The 14,188-nt window shown below is 40.7% G+C and overlaps 2 protein-coding genes across 5 annotated transcripts in view; one reads left to right on the forward strand and one right to left on the reverse strand.

The window, feature by feature from the left end:
- Positions 1-14,188, forward strand: part of CHLSN (cholesin) — a 640,429-nt gene that overhangs the window by 247,166 nt on the left and 379,075 nt on the right. Inside the window, exon 3 of the mRNA XM_073636813.1 lies at positions 3,837-3,869. Within this exon, the coding sequence (XP_073492914.1) occupies positions 3,837-3,869 (33 nt within the window). The remainder of the gene's footprint in view (positions 1-3,836; positions 3,870-14,188) is intronic.
- LOC141148923 (uncharacterized) overlaps positions 1-14,188 on the reverse strand; it is a 33,412-nt gene that overhangs the window by 9,365 nt on the left and 9,859 nt on the right. The gene's annotated exons all lie outside the window — the stretch shown is intronic.

Consider the following 14,188-nt stretch of genomic DNA (forward strand, 5'->3'; position numbering starts at 1 on the left):
ACAGTTGTGGTAAGCCTGGGCTTTTGCCCTATCGATGTGCTGTTGCCCTGGTACTTGAGGGGATAAAAATAAGAGTGCAGGTTTTGTCACTTTCTGTTGCAGTGGGGGAGTGTGTGGACTCAACACATAGATCAGGACTCACAGCTGCCTGAAATGATTTCACAGGAGACATCACCCTTCCCTAATCTGCGGTATAGGTGGTTTTGAACTTGCCTAGTGGGACAAATTCACTCCTTGAATTGACAAGAAGTGCACAGATGGTAGAAGAGTGGACCCTGCTGGCTTATGCTCCACTAATAGCTTTGGGAGGGCAGTTTTTCCCATGAAAATTGTGACACTGTTAATTCAGACCACAGTCCCAAGTCTGAGTATCTGCCTTTTCATGAGACCCCTTTCGGGGGGGGGGGGGGGGGGGGGGCTCCTTCCCCATGCATATTTAGGGATGATTTTTCTGCCAAAATGTCTGTGTTTATGGGAAAACTTTCTCCTGTCTTGGGAGGCTCAGTCCACAGGGGCTGCTAACTTATCCCCTCCTTCTTCTCTTCCATAAGAGTCGGTTTCTGACATGCCGCTGATTGTTTAGGCACTACCTTAGAGGAAAATGAGGCGTATGTCTCATCTGGCTCCAAGAGCTTGTCACAAGAGGAGGTTCACTCTGCTGACATTCTCCCATGTTAAGGATGCAATTTCTGGTCTTGATCTGGAACAATCTGTATTGGCCTTCAAGTCATTATTTGGGATCCTGAAAGTGCAAAAAAACCTGTAAAAGGCTTCCCTGTACACTTGCTTTTACAGTCTTTATTTATGGCCTCTTCCTGTTAAGGTGTTCGTCCCTCTCTAACATTTTGCTCAGTAACACCCTTTTGAGGAGGAGTTCCCAGAGAAATGGACATTCCCAGTTGTGGACTCTGCCATTTCTTGCCTTAACAAAACCTTGATGGTCCATCTTCATGGACCCTGTGGCTGCAAACTTGAGTTTTTGATCTCTACCTCCTCTATCTACTTCTTCTTATCTTCTCTGCAAACATATTCAGATCTATACGATACTCTTCAGCAGATCAGTCATTGACTCCTTTTAACGAGGATTTTGGGGCCGCAGTGGACATCAAAAATACTTATTGTTGTCAACCTGATCCTTGATACCCATTTAATAAAAGGGATGCTGGATGTAACTCAGCTTTCCATCAATATCCTGGAACTTATGGCAATTTGGTTGTCCCTTCCAACTTTGGACCTCTCGACGACAACCAGGATCTAGTTGGACAATGCCACAGTAGTGACTTACATTAGCCATCAGCAAGGCATCAGCAGTCATGCAGCTCAAAGAAAAGGAGATCTCATTCTGACTTGGGTAGAACTCCACACTCTGGCTCTGACTGCTGTGCACATCCCAGACATGAAAAACTGGCAGGCTGACCTCCTCAGTTGACAAAATCTAGGAGAGTGGTCTCTCTCCATCTGAAGCTGTCTATTGCAGGTGGGAGACACCAAACATTAGCCTCCTGCCATCCAAATTCAACTAACTTAACAGGTTTGTCCCCAGTATGAGGGATCCTCAGCTTTAGCAGTGGATGCTCTGGTATCTCGGTGAGATCAATACCTTTCCCCCCTCCAAAGCTTTTCCTCCCTTTGACCCACAGATTAGAGATGTATTACATCCTGTTTTTCTTCATTGCCCTGAACTGACCCAGGAGGATTTGATACTCAGACATACTCTTACGGCCCTTCTGGACCACCCAGACCTTCTGTCCCACGGTCCAGTCCCCCATCCTGCTGGGTTGCTGGCTTTCTGGGTTGCTGGCTTTTATAGCTTGGCTGTTGAAGCCAGGTCCTGTGGGACAGGGGCCTTTTGGACATCATCCCTATGCATCTGAAGGGCTAGGAAGTCAACATCTGCAAAGTCTACCACCACACCTGGAAGGCATACTCTGCATGTCCATGGCTAGGTAATTCTATTTTAGGAAGTCTATGGGACAAATCCTGTTGAGGTGTTATACTGGGCTGTTTTACAACTTTGTTTGCTAGTATCCAAATCGCCTGAGGTGGTATTATAACACAGTAGTCTAAGACTAACCATATGTCATGTGATGTACTCCAATTAAAAGGATTTACAGGGAAATGAAAATCAAATATTTAACATGAACAGATACTGTATGTACATTCATATCTGCAATGACATTGGCATGTTGAATGTGTAATGTGGCTTTGTAGCCCTGTTCTGTGTTGGTGCCATACTAGGCTAAAAGTGGTTTACAAGTTATGGTTGAATTACCTTTATTGACAAAGTTGAACAGGTAGACCGTTGTTGGAATGATATCACTCCTGCTTTCGTTTTAAAAATGAAACATAGAAATATTTATCACTTTGAACTTTTCTGCATATACCTATATTTTTTAATCAAATTGAGTGCCTTTTGAACAGGTTGATGCATAGAAAATATATCAAACCATAGCAGTGTGATATGGCCATTGAAAATCTTTGAAGCTTCATCTTTCAGACATTCTCTGTCACTCTGAAATCATTCTAATGCCGCATAAACACGGTCGGACTTTACGGCAGACTTTGCCCGGCGGAGTTTTCAACGTACTTTACGACGGACTTTCTGAATGAACGGACTTGCCTACACACAGTCCACCAAAGTCTGTTGAATTTGTACGTGATGACGTACGACCGGACTAAAACAAGGAAGTTCATAGCCAGTAGCCAATAGCTGCCCTAGCGTGGCTTTTTGTCCGTCGAACTAGCATACAGCTGGGCGGACTTTTTGACCGGACTCGATTTCGACGGATTAATTTAAAACATGTTTCAAATCTAAGTCCGTCCAACTTTTGAGAAAACAAAGTCCGCTGTAGCCCACACACGATCGAATTGTCTGACGCAATCCAGTCTGCCGGGCAAAGTCTGCCGTAAAGTCCGCTCGTGTGTGCGCGGCATTAGTTCACAGTGGTCCAAATTTTTTTCATTGCCCTGTGAATTTCGAAAACTTGGTTGGAAAACTTTGGACACTTGTACACAGTACTGATGTATGAACATCAGACATTCCTGAGGATGGGCTGTATAGTACTTGCATGTATTTGCACGTATTTATGCATATGCATAGAAATTCTTTAAACTTTTTATTGTAAGAGAATGTGCAGCGTACGCGTGTATAAATACTGACCAAGCGATTTTTGTAATTTATAGTTTATAGTTATAGTTGTAATTTAAAGCTTATGCACCTGTGTGTACCGCCCCATTAAAAGCAATAGCCTGAATTTACTGTAGATTAATAAAAAAAATAAAAAGGATTTTTAGGTGTCAATGTGCAAGAAGCCTTTGTGCCAGTTAAGCTGGCCATATGTCACTAGAATTTCCAACAAACATTCCTACAAGAATTCTCATCAGAGCATTCTTTCTTCCTACCATTGAGTCAACTAATTTTGTTTGAAAGCCCTTAAAATATCATCCATATCAGCTGTTTGGATGTAATCCCAGACATGTTAAACAAGCTTCAATACAATATGTACAATTTTTCCCAAACACAAACCACATTCACTGAATTTTGTTGACTTGCGAAAAAATTTTCATAGTGCTCCTTCAAATTTTTTTTGTCACTACTGTCAAAAACAAATGTTGACCACCCAACTAACCATTAGAAAATCGAAAAAATGAAATTCTACTTGTGTATTGCCAGCTTAATGCCAACAATTATGCCGGAATTTTCTGACCGTAAAATAATAAACGTCCAAAGTATCTTACAGCTAAAGTTTTTACATACATTGGTGACTTGCTGTCTAGCATTTGTTCAGCCCTGTTCTAAAGTAATCAAATTCACCATCTTTGTTTTTTCCTTGCAGGTTTCTGAAGACCCAGATTCTTTAATATCTAAGGTCAGAGATTTCTGTTTTATGCAAGTCAAATGTAAGATTTTTGTGCAATTTGATGTAAATGTGATGCCATAATTTAAAAAAAACAGAAAGGTATTTTAATCATGAAGAGAGCATTTAAATAGGTCACAGATTCTTTGAATAACTGCACAAAGTATGAACCAAATAGGTTTTATTTCTTCTGCTATATGTAATATGGTGGTTATTTCTTTCTGCTTCTAATGCATGGAGGCTATTGTTAAACAGACCTACTGCAAGTTTCTTGCTTCTTGTCACATAAAGATGCCTGCTTTATCATAATCTCATTGCCAAGATGTTTCTTAGGCTGGACATGTGCGGTGCAAACTGTATGTTCAAATTCACTATTTGTGAATGCTTTGTTATAAAAAGCATTTGTTCAGCGGTTTAGGTGCGTTTTTGATGTAGTTCCAATGCAAATTTGTAAGGCTCAGGACTGGATTTTTGTCACAGCTGTGATTTCAGTGCTTGGCCAATACATAGTAGATTAAGAGTAGTAAGAGAGCAATCCGCGCTGAAATTCTAAGCTGAATCCTGAACACAACTGAACACGTGCGATTCAAAAACGAGCCTAGAATTCGTAACTGAACTGCACCGCAGTGCTCAGAAAACGTGCAGGACTCTTTCTAAATTCGCACTGCATATGCACCGCATATATGTGAGCAGCTTTAATAGAAATCAGTGATATCTCATATGTCATGCGAATTGGATGCAGTTCAAAATGCATCCAATTCATGTGAACTGAGCTTTAGATTCACCAAAACCTGCATGGAAGACGTTAATATGACTGGACATAGCAGGTAGTGAGTGATCAGGAGAGATGCAACACAGTCTTTAAAAAGCAGCCCCAGCCACCCTACATGTCGGGTGCTCTTTGAAATCTTGCTACAGGGAATACAGTAGTGGATGCAGTAGCAGTTCCCCATTTGGTTTCCCTTGTTTGTTGGACTTGTTCTTTAAGATGTATTACTGCAGTCTTGTCAGTTAATCAGATCTGGGAAATTGTGACTGCCTGACTTCTATTCATTTCATGCTTGGCAATAGGGAGCTCCTAGAGAACACATTACTGGCAGCCATGGAGCTTTACTCAGCATTGCAATCTGGCAGACAGAATTAATGCCAGAATGATAACTGAAGAAACACGGTGTATGTAGATACTGTTCCATGACTATTTCAGTTGCAGATTTTTATATGCAAAAAATATGTGCCATGCTTTTACAATTACACAATACAGTGTGAAAGACAATATATGAAAAAAGCAAACTCTTATCAAAATAGGCAGGATATATAATCTCAAGTCAGAGAAAAGAAAGAATGGGCACCAGTCCCCCCAAAAAAACAATGTGATAAAGTCCTGGAAACATATCAGATATGTTCATGCTATGCAATACCTCCTTCCAAGTATGCACCTCCACCAGCTCCACTCAAGTGTGCTCTCACCTTAGTAGGATGACCCCCACTACAAAGGTCATAAAAACATACTCCTTAGTTCCAGGACACATACAGTGGCAAATAAAAGTAAAAAACAGCCATCTTATCCAAAGGATTTTTCAAAACGAGGATCACTGAGCATACATCCTCTTTTCAGGGAGAGGTAACTCAAAGAAGAAGAGAGAAATTTCCTAAAGCTCACTGCTTCACTTTATTAAAACTGAATAAATCTTATGCACTTACAAAGGTAAACCATAAAAGTGCCAATGTTAAGGAGCCAGCTGGAGCCACACTGCAGCGTTCACACATGTATCTCACCATCCATCACTAAACAAATGCAGCCGCCGCACTCCCAGCCATCCAGTGATCAACTTGCTCCATGATTGTAAGCTCCACCCAACCCTTTTAATCACTGAGATGTCACATTGATGAAATGCGTCGGGAGGAGCTTGTCCGTCCAACGCATTTCATCAATGTGACATCTCAGTGATTAAGTAAGTTGGGAAGACTGGGAGAGCAGCGGCTGCAATTGTCTAGCGGTGAGTGGTGAAATACATGGGTGATGCGGCTTCCAGCTGGCTTCTTAACATTGTATCATGTATCTCATCAATCAACTCACTCCAACCAAGGCTGTAAGCTCCGACCATCACATTTCACCAATCTGACAACTCATTGATTAAAAGGGTTGGGAGGAGCTTACAATCATGGAGCAAGTTGAGCAGTGGATGGCTGGGAGAGCGGCGGCTGCGACTGTCTAGCGATGGATGGTGAGGTACATGTGCAGATGCTGCGGTGTGGCTTCCAGCCAACTCCTAAACGTTGGCGCTTGTGCTATTTACTTTTCTAAGTGCCTATGATTTATTTGGCTTTAATAAAGTGAAGAGGTTAACTCTGGGCTTTTGAAAAAGCCTTTGAATGAGATGCCTATTTATTAATTCTCTATTGCGAATGGTGGGTGTGCACACTTAGAAGGAGTTATTACATAGCATGAAGATATTGGGATATTTTACCTGGATTTTATCACATTTATTTTTTTGATACTCTTTTCTATTTTGAGCACTATTTGCTGCTTCATATATTGTCTTTCACATTGTATTATGCAATTATAAAAGCGCAGCACATACAGTGAGGGAAAAAAGTATTTGATCCCCTGCTGATTTTGTACGTTTGCCCACTGAAAAAGAAATGATCAGTCTATAATTTTAATGGTAAGTTTATTTAAACAGTGAGAGACAGAATAACATAAAAATATTCAGAAAGACGCATTTCAAAAAAGTTATAAATTGATTTGCATTTTAATGAGTGAAATAAGTATTTGATTCCCTATCAATCGGCAAGATTTGTGGCTCCCAGGGGTTTTCTATACAGGTAAAAAGCTAAGATTAGGAGCACTCTTTTAAAGAGAGTGCGCCTAATCTCAGCTTGTTACCTGTATAAAAGACACCTGTCCACCAAAGCACTCAGTCAGATTCCAATCTCCACCATGGCCAAAGAGCTGTCCAAGGATGGCCAAAGAGCTGTCCAAGGATGTCAGGGACAAGATTGTAGACCTACACAAGGCTGGAATGGGCTACAAGACCATCGCCAAGCAGCTTGGTGAGTGGGTGATAACAGTTGGTGCAATTATTATTCACAAATGGAAGAAGCACAAAATACCTGTTAATCTCCCTCTATCTAGGGCTCCATGCAAGATCTCACCTCGTGGAGTTTCAATGATCATGAGAATTGGGAGAATCTTGTCAATGATCTCAAGGCAGCTGAGACCATAGTCACCAGGAAAACAATTGGTAACGAACTACGGTGTGAAGGACTGAAAGGTCCCCATGCTCAAGAAAGCACATGTACATTCCCGTCTGAAGCTTACTAATGAACATCTGAATGATGCAGAGGAGAGCTTGGTGAAAGTGTTTTGGTCAGGTGAGACCAAAATCAAGCTCTTTGGCCTCAACTCGCTGTGTTTGGAGGGGAGAAATGCTGCCTACGACCCAGAAACACCATCCCCACCATCAAACATGGAGGTGGAAACATTATGCTTTTTAGGGGTGTTTTTCTGCTAAGGGGATGAGACAACTTTACCGCATAAAAGGGACGATGGAAGTGGCCATGTACTGTCAAATCCTGGGTGAAAACCTCCTTCCCTCAGTCAGGGCATTGAAAATGGGTAGTAGATTCCAGCATGACAATTACTCAAAACACACGGCCAAGGCAACAAAGGAGTGGCTCAAGAAGAAGTACATTAAGGTCCTGGAGTGGCCTAGCCAGTCTCCAGACCTTAATCCCATAGAAAATATGTGGAGGGAGATGAAGGTTAGAGTTACCAAACATCAGCCTCAAAACATTAATAACTTGGAGAGGATCTGCAAAGAGGAGTGGGACAAAATCTCTCCTGAGATGTGTGCAAACCTAGTGGCCATTTACAAGAAACATCTGACCTCTGTGCTTGCCAACAAGAGTTTTGCCACCAAGTACTAAGGCATGTTTTGTGAAGGGGTCAAATACTTATCTCACTCATTAAAATGCAAATCAGTTGATAACTTTTTTGAAATGCGTTTTTATGGATTTTTTTTGTTATTCTGTCTCTCACTGTTAAATAAACCTATCATTAAAATTATAGAACTGATCATTTCTTTGTCAGTGGGCAAACGTACAAAATCAGCAGGGGATCAAATACTTTTTTCCCTCACTGTATTGAATGTGTAATATTTTTGATTTACTATCAATTTGGTGTTTGCAGCTAACCCATTAGAAATTATTGTGTGCAGATATTTCTCATATATGTAGATAGTTTATACTTTTGGCTGGAATGTACCTTAACAATAAAAAAAGCTCTACAATTACAGAATGTATTTTTAAAGCTTAAAGTGGTTGTAAAGGTAATACTTACCTGAGGTCCATCTAGATCCAGCGATGTTGCAGGAGTGTCTCGGCTGCCTGGGACTCCCCTCCTCATTGGCTGAGACAGCAGCGCGGCGCGATTGGCTCCTGCTGCTGTCAATCAAAGTCAGTCAGCCAATGAGGAGAGAAAGGGGAAGGGCCAGCTGCGGCTTGGCTTGGGTGCCCCCATAGCAAGCTGCTTGCTGTGGGGGCACTCAACAGGAGAGACAGTCTGCTACTCAGTAATTACCTGTAAGTGTTCTCTAAACATAGCAGAGAAAAATCAGATATCCTGCCCTGCCAGACAGGACAGTGCTGTGTGGCAGAAATGTACAAACCTCATGACTTGATGGACCGCAATGTGAATTCTTTGGCCTGGTAAAACACCTCCAGTTATTTCATCCGTGTATTTAGCTTTTTTCATGGAGTTCAGTTTTAATGATAGTCTACCATATATGACCATCTGTTAATTACAGACACGATTCACAGCTCAGTCACACTGCTCTTCATTGTCATTCTAGAGACAGAAGTATTCTGGTTTTGTACGGGAAGCAAAGTCGTTTTTTTTATGGTTCATCATCTTTTCATCCGTCATTGCGATAGAACATTTAGACATCTACTTTGTTTACCAATCAGCGTAATATGACTGTGTGATGGACAATAATGGACCCAATTAGGCACGATTGGGCTTTATGGAATAAATCCAGATAAAACACAGGCTGGCCTGAGGCTGAGGTTAAAGTCCGGTTTTCTTGTTCTGAGTCTACATTCTCATTTTTAGCTATGGGTACTAATTGAAACCAACTGTAAAACCACGTAGTTAGTCAAAGTTTAACTAAAAATATAATCCAAAGATTTGTTGGCAGCTCATTATGTGCAATTAAAAGGGCTGGAATTAAAATATGCTACAGTAGGTTTTCATTTTAGAACTTCAGTAATAGTTTTGTCATATCTTTTTATGATGATCTGTTCCAACTTCTTTACTAGGGGAAATCCTGGATCACATCATATGATCTTCTGTAATGTTAGAAATATTTCCTGGTCTTTTAAAGCATATGTTGAACAAAAAATATGCAGTACATCTCTGCAATTCATGCATTTCATGCACATTTCTTCATACCTTATCCCATTAACATCTTGCTGACCAGGCTTTTTTTTAGAACTTTTTGTTTGCAAGTTTAAATTTGTGTTTTTTGCTAGAAAATTACTTAGAACCCCCAAACATTATATATTTTTTTAGCAGAGACCCCAAGAGAATGAAATGGCGAAATTGCAATATTTTATGTCACACTGTATTTTCAAACACAATTTTTTTGGAAATAATAAAATTTATATATATATATATATATATATATATATATATATATATATATATATATATATATATAAAATGAATAAAAAAAAAACACAACAGTTACCTATACCTAACATGTCATGCTTTAAAATTGTGCACGTTCGTGGAATGGTGAGAAACTACGGTATTTGAAAATCTCCGTAGTTGACACTAAAATTTTTTGCAGGTTACCTGTTTAGAGTTACAAAGGAGGTCTTGTGACAGAATTATTGCTCTCGCTCTAACGATTGTGGCGATACCTCACATGTGTGGTTTGAACATTGTTTACATATGCGGGCGCGACTTATGTATGCTTTCACTTCTGTGCACAAGCACAGAGGGATGGAGCGATTTACAATTTCTTTTTTCTTATTTATTTTACATTTTATTTTTTATTTTTACACTGACCCTTTATACAGTGCCTTGCAAAAGTATTCACCCCCTTGGCTTTTTACCTATGTTGTTACATTACAGCCTTTAGTTCAATGTTTTTTTAATCTGAATTATATGTGATGGATCAAAACACAATAGTCTAAGTTGTTTAAGTAAAATTAGAAAAATATATAAAACTATTTTTCAGAAATAAAAAACTGATAATTGGCACATGCGTATGTATTCACCCCCTTTGTTATGAAGCTCATAAAAAGCTCTGGTGCAACCAATTACCTTCAGAAGTCACATAATTAGTGAAATGATGTCCACCTGTGTGCAATCTAAGTGTCACATGATCTGCCATTATATATACACACCTTTTTGAAAGGCCCCAGAGGCTGCAACACCTAAGCAAGAGGCACCACTAACCAAACACTGCCATGAAGGCCAAGGAACTCTCCAAACAAGTAAGGGACAATGTTGTTGAGAACTACAAGTCCGGGTCAGGTTATAAAAAAATATCCAAATCGTTGATGATCCCTAGGAGCACCATCAAATCTATCATAACCAAATGGAAAGAACATGGCACAACAGCAAACCTGCCAAGAGACGGCCGCACACCAAAACTCACGGACCGGGCAAGGAGGGCATTAATCAGAGAGGCAGCACAGAGACCTAAGGTAACCCTGAAGGAGCTGCAGAGTACCACAGCAGAGACTGGAGTATCTATACATAGGACAACAATAAGCTGTACGCTCCATAGAGTAGGGCTTTATGGCAGAGTGGCCAGAAGAAAGCCATTACTTTCAGCAAAAAACAAAATGGCACGTTTTGAGTTTGCAAAAACTTTGCATGTGGGAGACTCAGAAAATGTATGGAGGAAGGTGCTCTGGTCTGATGAGACTAAAATTGAACTTTTTGGTCATCAAAGAAAACGCTATGTCTGGCGCAAACCCAACACATCACATCACCCAAAGAACACCATCCCCACAGTGAAACATGGTGGTGGCAGCATCATGCTGTGGGGATGTTTTTCAGTAGTCGGGACTGGGAAACTGGTCAGAGTTAAGGGAAAGATGGATGGTGCTAAATACAGGGATATTCTTGAGCAAAACCTTTACCACTCTGTGTGTGATTTGAGGCTAGGACGGAGGTTCACCTTCCAGCAGGACAATGAACCCAAACACACTGCTAAAGCAACACTTGAGTGGTTTAAGGGGAAACATGTAAATGTGTTGGAATGGCCTAGTCAAAGCCCAGACCTCAATCCAATAGAAAATCTGTGTGTCAGACTTAAAGATTGCTGTTCACAAGCGCAAACCATCCAACTTGAAGGAGCTGGAGCAGTTTTGCAAGGAGGAATGGGCGAAAATCCCAGTGGTAAGATGTGGCAAGCTCATAGAGACTTATCCAAAGCAACGCGGAGCTGTGATTGCCTCAAAAGGTGGCTCTACAAAGTATTGAGTTAAGGGGGTGAATAGTTATGCACATTGACTTTTTCTGTTATTTTGTCCTATTTGTTGTTTGCTTCACAATAAAAAAAAAAAAATCTTCAAAGTTGTGGGCATGTTCTGTAAATAAAATGAAGCAAATCCTCAAACAATCCATGTTAATTCCAGGTTGTGAGGCAACAAAACACGAAAAATGCCAAGGGGGTGAATACTTTTTTCAAGGCACTGGATTTTTCTGATCATTTTTATTCCTTTTACAAGGAATGTAAACGTCCCTTGTAATAGAAATAAGCATGACAGGTCCTCTTTATTGAGAGATCTGGGGTCAAAACGTCCCCAGATCTCTCATTTCCCTTTGAAAGCAAAAGAAAAACAAAACAAAATTTGTTTATGCTTGAAAACTGGTAGTGGCGTTAGAGGTCGCTCCTGTCATCCAAGGGCATAGAGACGAGTGGAGGGCATCTTGCCCTCACTCGACTTTCTGCCTAGCAGACAGCTGCTTTGGATTGCTTCTGGGTTTACTGAAAGCTCGGAAATGACCAGGAAGCAGTGGGAGGGGGGCACCTCTCCCAACGCCTCTAAAAGTGATCCCGTGGCAAATTCTTCCACAGGATCACTTTTATCTGACACGGAATCGTCCACAGTAAAAAAAAAATACGGGTTATGGCAGCTAGCTGCTGCCATAACCCCGGTATTTAATGTCAAAGTAATGATGATAATATATTTACTGTAGTCGGCACCCTGCAAGTACAGAAAATACCAGTTGATGTGCCAGAAATGCACACAACTCCTAAGCACAATTGTAAGCTGACCAACATTCTGTGGACTAAGTGGTGTCAGCTCTGCCCAGTTTTCTTTCGCTAAACTACTCAAACCTTCCTACTCTTTTGTCTCTACAACATAGGCACTAATCGATCTGTAGTCCTGAGATAGGAACAAGGAGGACTAACTAAACTCCTTGAGATAACACAGAAAGTGTGCACAGGACAGTTCTGAATTTCTGAGTTGACAAAGGTATTATTTTGCACTTATTGAACAGATATAACAAAACATTTTCATTTGTATATTTAACAGACCAAAAGGTAACAAACAAAGGAAGTTTGTTAGCATTTACATGCATTTTAAGTAAACCCTCATTTGACAAGCCAAATATTAAAAGTGCTATAGAAGACAACAAATAGGGCAGAAATAAAGTTTGAGAATTTAAAGTTTGAGAACATGTTAAAAATGAACCCTAAAAATATTTATTTGGCTAGAAACTACTAAAAATATTCCATGCATTTAAAGATCAATATTAGCAGAAAAGCAATGTAAATAACACACAAATCACCTAAATGGATTCTATCCTTTGCCCATGCAGGCCAAAGCAAAATAGTGACTTAAAGTGTTACTAAACCCACAACAATAAAATCACTCTGTATATGCAGTAAAGCATGTTTGTTATACCCACTGTGGAACCTAAGGGGTTAATCCTCCGCATTGTGTAATAAGGCTGTTTGATCCTGTCTCTCTGATCCTCCCATTCTTTTACTGTCCCCAGTCCTTCTGCTGATAGTACAGAGCCCTCAAGACACTCTGCACAGTTTGGTGTGTATTGCTAGAGAGTTTTTTTTGGGGGGGAAGGGTGCATATGATCATCACGGGGCCATTCAGCACTATGCAGACAGAAAGTCAGGGGTCATGCAGCCTCATAGGACAGTCAGAGCAGAATGAAATCTCCTACAAGCTTTAACCAGTGCTCAGCCTGACACTGATAGAAGTCACAAGACTGCTATATACTGCTGATGAAAAAAGGTATTTAGCAGTTTATAATTACTAAAATAATTGAATTTCCATGTTCTGTGTACTGTGGGAAACCAGATATAGTGAATGCAGAGTCCTGGGTTTAGTAACACTGTAACTTTTCCTCCCCCCAACAGCATATAATATAACCTTTCCTCACTTCTGTTCATTCCTTTTGACTGCTGGGATTGATGTATGCGTGAACATGTGACTTAGTCCCATGTGTCATCTGCCTTGTTATTGCCCCAGTGCTGTCACATTATACTAAGGAAGTAGTCCTTAGCTTTCTGTAAGCTCTAACAAAGCCTAGGTGCAACCAAAATCAGAAGCAGAAAAATCAGCACAAGGGACATAAATTATAGTCAGTAGGATGTGTCCCTTGTGCCGATTCCTCTTCTGTTAATAGAAATTCTTCTCTGTCCTGCCTCCACCCCTACTGCTGTAATCTTCAAGTGTGGAGGGGGCTAATACAACTAAGGGGCTGTCACAGGCTCTCATCAGCTCGCATTAACCCCTGCTGCACTGGCGGTTTACGGTAGCATTGGATAATACAACTAAGGGGCTCCCACTAACAGATCCTGACTATGCCCACCGCTTCCACCCAGCTGCTCCATTCATAGAAGTCATACTACAGCTTTTATGAAAGGAACACAACCTAAGAATGTAGAATGGGCAGATGATTGATAGCTCCGCCATCTCCATTCATAGACTCTGTTTCGTTCATAGAAGCTGTACTACAGAGGAGCAGAGGAGGATTTCTACTAATAGAAGGGGAATCAGCACAAGGGACACATCACCCTAACCAAATGATGTCCCTTGTGCTGATTTTTTTTATTGATTTTAGCTGCACTTTGGCTTTAGGATCCTACACAGGATTTAGTTTCCCTCGTCCTGGTGAGTGAACAGAGTGGTTTGGACCTGACATAAGGTGAGTATAAAATGTTGAGGTGATGGTGGTTCTGGTCCATTGCGTGGCCACTTTGATGTCATTTCTGCACATGTACACACAAGTTACATTGTTCATAGCGGTGAGTGCTATTACAGGTCTAAAATACATTTCA

Source organism: Aquarana catesbeiana, linkage group LG06, assembly GCF_042186555.1.
Source record: "Aquarana catesbeiana isolate 2022-GZ linkage group LG06, ASM4218655v1, whole genome shotgun sequence".
Lineage (NCBI taxonomy): Eukaryota > Metazoa > Chordata > Amphibia > Anura > Ranidae > Aquarana > Aquarana catesbeiana.